Here is a 9,020-nt window from a genome sequence, read left to right on the forward strand (position 1 = left end):
AGCGTCACCATCGCAACCCCATCATCTCCGGTCACAGCCACTTATCCTAGTAAAACATTTGGTGGGGCTAGCTATTACGTACAATCAATCTGGGAATTCCAACAAACACATACATCAACCAACAAAAATTATTGATGGAAAAATAGACACATACATACATCGATATATGTATATACATATGTAACCTCACATATATAATACATAGTCCGAAAAAAAAACATAAAAAAAAATAGAGCGTGATCCACATGTTGTTCACGCATGCATTACCACTCCTCATCTCAGCTTTCGACCTCATCACCGCAACCTTCATCTCCGGGTTAATAATCCTCTCGGTTTTGTCCCTATGCTTCATCTTCCACCTTCGCTTCAAATCAAAATCCATCACACACTTACAAGGCTTCAACTCGCTCTGGACCGTACGGTTCCTCCTCGTGTTATTCGTATTCTTATGGTCCATCACCGAACTTCTCCGGTTACCTTTTTTTCGCCGAAAATATTTGTACCCTTTTACACCCTCCTTTAGCATATCCCAACAAGCCGACCTCTGCAAAGTCCACATCGTACTCTCCCTCGGATTCTTCGAACCCGCGTTCCTCGTAACGCTATTGTTTCTTCTCAATGCTTCGATCAAAACGAAGACACCGAAAAATAATGACAAGTGGGCCATCACGTCCGTGCTCCTCACGTGCCTCCCCTTTGCGACGCTCCAGGCATTGCTCATATTCTTTGCCCCTTTCGAGAACCGAGTGCCGGCTGAAACCTCGGTGGTTCTCAACGACGGCTACGGCTTCGAGACCGTGCTCTGCGCGTACCCTTTTCTGAGTAGTGTTCTTTTTGCTGTGTTTGGCGTTACGTACTCGACGTGGTTCTTGTTCTCGTGTTGGAGGGTTTTGTCGCTTGTCATCAACAAAGGCTTGAGGATGAGGATTTACGTGCTGGCTTGGATTGTGCTTGTTGCGATTCCGCTGCAGATTGTAGCGTTGGGGTTCAGCGTTCGGTGGAGCCCGCACCAGGAGGTTCACGGCGTCGTTTCGCTCGTGGGGTTCCTCGCGGTGTTTTGCTGCGCCACCACCGGGGAGGGCATTCTCGTCATTAAGCCTATTTCCGATGCGTTGGATGCTGGAGGAAATTATTGCGTGTGGACCCCGCAGACACGGGCGTGGCAACTTGAAGAAACCGAACCAGCTGGTGTGGTTGTTCGTTTGGAGGGAGGGTAATGAGGTAAATTAACAATGTCACTCTGTTAAAGAAAAACAAAATAGTATTCTTTGATCATCATCTCAAATCAAATGCAAGATTTTGGTGCCTGTTCATTTTTTCTTTTAGTGCTCCAGCAACACAGACAAGGTACATGCAAAGTTGATCGATTTTTAAGGGGGAAAATCATGTTTTCTTATTCTCCTTTTCTTTCTTATTCTGTAATTTATATTGGATTTATTTTTCTTCTCGGCTTATAGGTGTTTTGCCCTTCTTTCTTTTTTTAAAGTAATGATTTGTGTACCTAAATTTTGTGATGTTGTCATTCTTTTTTATTCTCTTCATACTCCAATAGTTTGCAATATAGATTTGCATTTTGAATTTTATATAAGTTTAATAGTTGCTTATAAATTATTTAACTTTAGCTCGTTAAAGATTTGATTAAATTAATTTATTTGTTTTATTAAACTATGTTTAAACTTAGTTTTAAACTCAATCGTCTATACATGCACAAAAACATATTGATGTATAAATATTGAGAGAACTCAAAGGCTTGGTTGAGTCGAATTTGTACCAGTTGTATTGTATTATGTTTGTATGATTTTAGTTGTGTTTAGTTATGCTCAATGTATTCAATGTGAAAATTTAGTATTTTGAAGCAAAAAAAGCCAAACCAGCATCAGAGTTACTTCTATGTTGTGGTTAAAGCCAACCCTATCACAAACACATATTTTATTGTGAAACTCAATTCAACTTAATTCAATTACAAACTAAAACTGATTTGAAATAATCAATGGAATCTAAATGTTTAAATTAATTTTAAATTTTTATAAATTAATTTTTTTTATTATCAAATAACACTATATCGATCCGAATATGAAATTGTATTTTCAGCCATGATATCAACTATTGCCAAAGAGAATAAAACGTTTGCAAAATCATGCTAATCATATAACAAACATCATATACCAGTAATTTTTATAAAAAAAAAAAAAAAGGATAAGAAAGCATGTTGTGCATATCATGCCAATAAATAAGACGAGAGGAAACTCGAGAAAGAAAACTATTTTTTTGTTATTCACTAATTTTTTATTTTTTTTGTAATTTCATATATACAAATATATACAATAATAATTTTAATAAAATATGACATCAACCGATCAAGCTTAAAATTTCAAAAATCAAAATTCATCATTCAAACACTAAAAACACTCAACCCAAAGTGATATGATTGATTTGAGTTGATTTGGATTTGTGAATACTCATGCTTGTAAACACTCTTAATAAATCTATATCATTCTTGTCAATTGCATTTTTTAGTATACAATCTCTTTCTCATCTTCTTTTACTTCATTTTAAAAAAAGTTATTAGATATTTAATTAGTAAAAAATGATATAGGAGTTTGTTATTTTGTTTCTCAATGGACGTTCATGAACTTCCTTGACGGGCCATACATGGACATCCGCAGGTTAGGAATTATTTAATGTATCCCATTTTTTGATTGGTTCACCCCAAGTGCAATTCTTAATGCATTTGAAATGCACCAAGTAAATAATGGGATGCATTAAATAATTACAAGAAGGTTATACTGTTAAAGTTTTGGGCTACGACGAATTGGGCTATTGCTTCCTCCAAACCCATGTTGCTCCCTGCACTCTTTCCGAAATGTTTTTTAACCTTCCAAAATGAGAAGAAGCCAAAAAGGAAATGCATTCCAAAATGTAATTTTGCATCCTGGAATGAACATTTCAGAAGGAAAAAGGAAGTGCAAGAAACAAAATGAAAAGTTCAAAAAGCAATAGCCGAAGAATTGATGTGCTAAACAATGCTAAATTAGCTTAGCTCATGCAGACTATAATATTTCTGGACCAATGAGTTCAGAGAATAACTTGTTAATTAATTAGGTTGGGCCATATGGAGATTTCATTTTTGGAAATTTCTATATCTATTTCATATTTTACTTTGTACACTCCCTTTTGCATTTTTTTTTCAAAAATGCCCTCTTTTTGAAAAGTATGTTAAGTTAAATGTAATATATTCCAAAAATTAATTTCCAGAAGCCAATTTCGGAAATGAGAGAGGGAAATTTGATTGAACCAAGCTTTTCTTCACACATGCACTCCTAAATGATCATCAAAAGCTTACACCTCCAGGCATCTCAAGGAGTTTAGGTTTGGGTTTGGAAGAGTTGAGGTATGCTCTTAATTTGAAGGTGAGTGGATGTCAACTCATTCCCGAAATTGGCTTCCGAAAACTATTTTTTGGAATATATTACATTTAACAGAACATACTTTTCTGGAAATAGGGTATTTTTTGAAGAAAAGAATACAAAAGGGAGTATACCAAGTAAAATGGGATAGTGGATATCGCAAATACCTTCTTTTTTCTCAGTGGCTCATCTTGACCCAAGAGTTGGGCTTCCTTGATCATCTTGCTACTAAGCCTGGTTACTAGCAAAACAAGGTAATTATATTCTGCATCTTGTTCCTTCCAAAAGATAATTGAAATCTGAAAAATTAACTTAAAGTTGAAAAATTAGTTGATAGTTGAAAGTTATAAAATTAGTTTATTAAATTAGAAGTGTGTTTGATAAAATTAATTGTTGAATGAGTTGAAAAGTGTAAAATAATAAAAAAATTATAAAATCATGGTTTATTTAAAAAGTATAATAAGAAAAATAAATAAATATATCGAAAATAAAAATAGAAGAAAATATAAAAAGTTAAAAGTTAGAAATTAGTGTTTTAAAAAACTTACTTGAAGTAGCGTTTACAAAATGTTAGAAACCACCGACAAACTAACAAAAAAACTTATTTATCAAATAACCAAAAAAGTTTTCCATTAAAAAAATTAAAAGTTATCTTAAATAATTTAAAAGTACTGAGTAAAGAGTACAGTGAAAACGGTTATTATAGCATTAACAGAGACCATATTAGCTCTTGATCATGGTAACTCCAAGTTTAGACATACAAGAAAAAAATTATATTAATATGATATAGACTATAAAGTTTGTATATCAAGAATTATAATCAAAGAAAACGAAGAGCAAGGCTCCGCACTCTTGGTTGCGAGCTTTCTTTACTATTTCTAAACAAAATTCTGTAGGAAAAAAACGGAAGAATTATTTCCCCGTGAAATCAAAGCCCTAACTCACGCTAATCTTAATTTTTTTTAATCAGATTCTAGAATCACAAAATTGTGGAAAAAGATGTACTATCTGGAAGTAGGTGAGATAAAAAGAAAGGTAAAAACAAAAGTTCGATCGCTAAGCTGCATTATCCAAACTATGCCTTGCTAGTTGCTATATAATGATTTTGCTTTTGACAAAAAAATAAAATGCGAAGCACTTGAAAGCCGATAGAATCCAATGGCTGCCATATTGGGTCGTTCAACGCCAAGTTTCTATTTCTTACAAGGAAAAACAACAGAAAAATAAACAATTGAACGGGTAAAATCTAGTGTTCTTATTTCCCCATTATATGGGAGTCATATCCCCCATTATGGGATTCATGATCCCATTAGCTTTTGTATTTTTACTTTTCATATGCTCATTATTTAGCTTTACGTATAGGTGTGGAGATTAAATTTTAAATTTAATATACATTTTAAAAAAATGAATATATTTGTAAAATAATTGTTAAGAACTATATTAAAAAATAAAATATTGAATAATATTATATTTACATAAACTTCTAACATATTTAAGTCATTAAAGTTTCAAGACAAGAGCTAAAAAATAAAATAAATAAAAAACATTACGATAGACTAATATAATAATTTAGATAGTATACATGAGATCATAAATTTTAACCTCAATTTGACTATTATGAAAAAAATAAACAGTTTAATATTCATTCTATTTTTTGTTGAGATGAAATTATTTATACAAGAGAAGTAATCAATTATTAATTTTCTTTTTTTGTGATGAAAATTATTAATTTTCTATTTACATGTTTTTAGAGCTCATTATATTGAGGATGCTGGCCAATTAATGAAACAAAATAATTGAGTATGTTTGCTTAGACAAGAATTATACAAGAGAATAATGTGGCATCACTTCCGCTTCTACGTTTAGGGGACCCATCATAAGGATATTACGCCCCGAAATCCAAGGGCAGTTTGCGAATCCAGGCTCCACCTGTTTTCTTCTTTGCTTAATCGTGTTTTTTTCGGGTACCACGCTAACGACCAATTCACAAGCAATAATTTCATGAAAAAAATGCTTTTAATCAAAGGTATTCCACCAACTCATCAAGATAGTGCTCAAAGGTGATTAAATAAGAGTTTAATCATCAGGCACATTATCGCTCGGTCACAATTCAATATTTTTAACATTTTCAAATATTAAAATGATTTGCTTAAAAAATGTATATTAAAAATGATAAAAGAATTCATCTTATTAAATAAAAGATAGTGAAAATATTTTGTAATTTCATTATTTTCAACTATTAAAATGATAGCATAGATGTGAAAGAAGAAAATCATCTTATTAAATAAAAGAAAAAAAATATCTTACTAAATGAAAATAGTGTGATCATCCCAAGGGACTGATTAAGTGAAATAAGATAAAATATCAATGTAACATGTGAAAGGTTTGAATCCCACTTGGATTTCATCCCCCCTATCCTTCTCCTAAATTTATTTTGATAAAAAAAATAATGGAAATATTTTGTAATTTCAATATTTTCAACTATTAAAATGCATGATATGATAGATGTCAAAAAAGGAGCAAAAATCATCTTAATATATATTTTATCAAGCTGAATACCAAAACTAATTTTAAATATATATTTTATCTTCAAAATTCAAGAACACTTTATCTCATATGTTATTGGATAAAATGTAATTTTCATTTTTTTTATTTTTTCTAAAGTTACAATTTTAGTTCTCCTATTTTTTAATTTAGACTTTTCTTCTTCATTTTTAAAATATATAATTTTAGTCTTCCTAATTTTTAATTTAGACATTTTGTTTCCAACTTTTTTTAAAAAAATAGGTGATTTTAGTCTCTTTTTTCAATTTCAAATTTGATTATATACCTTTTAATTTTTTTAATAAATTAAGCTTTTTAGCAATTAAATAATTAAAAAAACATTTTTCATGTAGATAATAAATATACAAATGTTGGTTAACATTTACGGGGATATAGATTAACATTTGAAATTGATCACAAGGATTAAAGTTAAAGATTTTAAAGATTTTTTAAAAGTAAGAAACAAAGTGTCTGAATTAAAAAATAGAGACTAAAATTGTATTTTTTTTTAAAAGTGAAAGATGAAATGTTTTAATTAAAAATTAAGGGGACTAAAATCATAGATTTGAAAAATAAGAAGATAAAAATTATATTTTAGCCTATATTATTTTATACTTTCAAGATGAACTGAATTATTTAAATTAATATTTTATCACTTTCAATATACCATTTTTAATATCTTTAGCTCACCTTTCAATAAATATTTTTAGTTATAACTTGAATTTCAATAATTTTTAAAAGAATTGTGAATAATTAAAAATATTAATATATCACAATATAAATTATTTATCATAAATCTTAAATGTAAGTATAAATATATTTATTAGTTATTTATTTTAATTATAATATAATTTATATATTTTAAAATATTTATTATTAAAAAATTTAGTTGTATAAAATAAAAATTTAGCCTATGTAATGCAGGGCTAAAAAACTAGTAATTATTACTTTTATAAATATTTATTTATAAAATTTACAAATTAGATTTAACTCGCAGAATACATCAACTAAAATACTAGTTAACTTTAAACAAGCAGGATGTCACAACATTAACAAATACTACAACTAACTTTTAATTTCAAAACAATGTTACCAAAAAGGTGTTTTTCCTTTTTTTTTTTAAAAAAAAAAGTGGTTCTCGAAAACTATTTACAAAATTGTTTTCAAAAATAAAATAAGACCCAATTAAATCAATCTTAAAATTAAATTTTGATCACTCGTGTCTCTTTCTATTCAGTTTCACGAATAGTTTCATAGAAAAGTGATATAATATATTGTTTTTTTAAAAAAGTTATTGATACATATATTTTTATTAATAATATTATTTTTTTTAAAAAAGTCAAGAACGACTCCAAGTAAATAAAAAAAACGAAAAAATTTAGTACTGACAAAGGGTTACGTTTCTTAATATAAACTCAAACAAGATCGAAGGAGGCCGCGTTTCATCGCGAAAAAGGATGACGTGTGATAGAGCGTGACTTCTTCCACAATATTCTAGTTCTAGTGCAAAGTCTTCCCTTCCCTCACCCTAAAAACCAAGTCAACCGGATCATAAACTATGTCCAATATTAATTTATTATTTATTATTATCATGATTCAATTTATGATTCTTCCGCTTGTTTCTTATCTTGCAAATTACATTCATGTTGCCCTTCCCATGAATCAAATCTTCAAATTTCCAGCTGTGAATCAAATTTCATTTTCAAAAACAATTCGCTTTTACTTCACATTGCATTCACGTTGCCCTTCGCCAGATGGACCATCCAATAAAATTTTAGTCACAATCATCTAAACAAGAAAAAGATATATTACTCTCTTCTAAGCTTTGGGGTCCCTCTCTCTCTCTAGATAGAAGTATAGAACAAATCTTTGTGTATAGACTATAGTGTAAGCAAACCCTAGAAGCATCTTGACCCCACCACAACGCTCTCTCTCACATAATGCTTACCACCCTAACCCTATACCACACACATATATACACCTCTACCTCACCCTTTGCAAAATCCTCTTCATTCTTCTTTTTTGTATACGTTCATTGTTATGTGGGTATTATTTTGCTTCCATTTATCATGAGCAACATCCCAAGATCTCTCACCGACTCTTCCCTAACCCTCTTCAACCTCGCCATATCATCCTCTGATCCCTGGCCTTTCTCACTCGTTTTCTTATAACCCTAATTAATTAACGTGTTAATAATTCTCATTCCCACTTTTCTTAAACCTTGCTCTTTTTTTTTTTTTCCTTTAGCTTAATTTCTTGGCTACGTTAATGGGGATCCTTAGCGATCATCATCATAATCAGAAGCATCATCACCGCCGCCACCACCAGCATCATCATCACATGAGTTTTCATTTGCACATTCCTCACCTTCACTTTCACCACCACCACCAACATGAGAAGAAGGAGGATCTGAAGGACATTCCAAAAGGGTGTTTGGCGATCTTGGTAGGGCAAGGAGAGGAGCAACAGAGGTTTGTGGTCCCTGTGATGTACATGAACCACCCATTGTTCATGCAGTTGCTCAAAGAAGCTGAAGAGGAGTATGGCTTCGATCAGAAAGGCCCCATAACCATTCCTTGCCACGTGGAGCACTTTCGCACCGTCCAAGGCTTGATTGATAGGGACAAATCTCTCCACCATGGTCAACACCACCACCATGCTTGGTGCTTCAAAGTTTGATATTCATCAGTTACTCTAGCAAATTAATTTTTAAAATTAAAATCATGTACATGTTAATATGTCTTGTTTATTTTTATTTTAGTTTTGTTATTGTTTTCCCAATTTTCCACGGCACCTTGAATGTGGTGTTGGTTTAATGATGTGATAACGACGAAAAAAATTTGGATCTTTTAATTTGCATGATTTTTTTCTGGGTACTATTGTTTGATCAACGGAAAATGAAATGAGAATTAATTTTAGGATTTGTGATGTGATCGATGAGTATTATACCTGGTCATCTTTCATTCGCTCTTTGTTTGTTAATTATTTCAATTTTTATGTTTAGTGTGTGAAAGAATTAAAGTAGATAGCTGCTCTTAATTAAGAAAAAGAGAATAAAAACCATATAGC

At 30.9% G+C, this 9,020-nt stretch overlaps 2 protein-coding genes across 2 annotated transcripts; both read left to right on the top strand.

The window, feature by feature from the left end:
* Positions 1 to 245: 245 nt before the first annotated feature.
* Positions 246 to 1,217, top strand: LOC106799002 (uncharacterized). The gene has a single exon (XM_014776945.1). The coding sequence runs from the start codon at positions 246 to 248 to the stop codon at positions 1,215 to 1,217; it is 972 nt and encodes a 323-aa protein (XP_014632431.1).
* A 6,758-nt stretch (positions 1,218 to 7,975) lies between these two features.
* LOC100526867 (SAUR-like auxin-responsive family protein) lies at positions 7,976 to 8,726 on the top strand. The gene has a single exon (NM_001248317.2). The coding sequence runs from the start codon at positions 8,220 to 8,222 to the stop codon at positions 8,628 to 8,630; it is 411 nt and encodes a 136-aa protein (NP_001235246.1). The 5' UTR covers positions 7,976 to 8,219; the 3' UTR covers positions 8,631 to 8,726.
* The last annotated feature ends 294 nt before the right edge of the window (positions 8,727 to 9,020 follow it).

The sequence above is a fragment of the Glycine max genome, chromosome 6 (genome assembly GCF_000004515.6).
Source record: "Glycine max cultivar Williams 82 chromosome 6, Glycine_max_v4.0, whole genome shotgun sequence".
Taxonomy (NCBI): domain Eukaryota; kingdom Viridiplantae; phylum Streptophyta; class Magnoliopsida; order Fabales; family Fabaceae; genus Glycine; species Glycine max.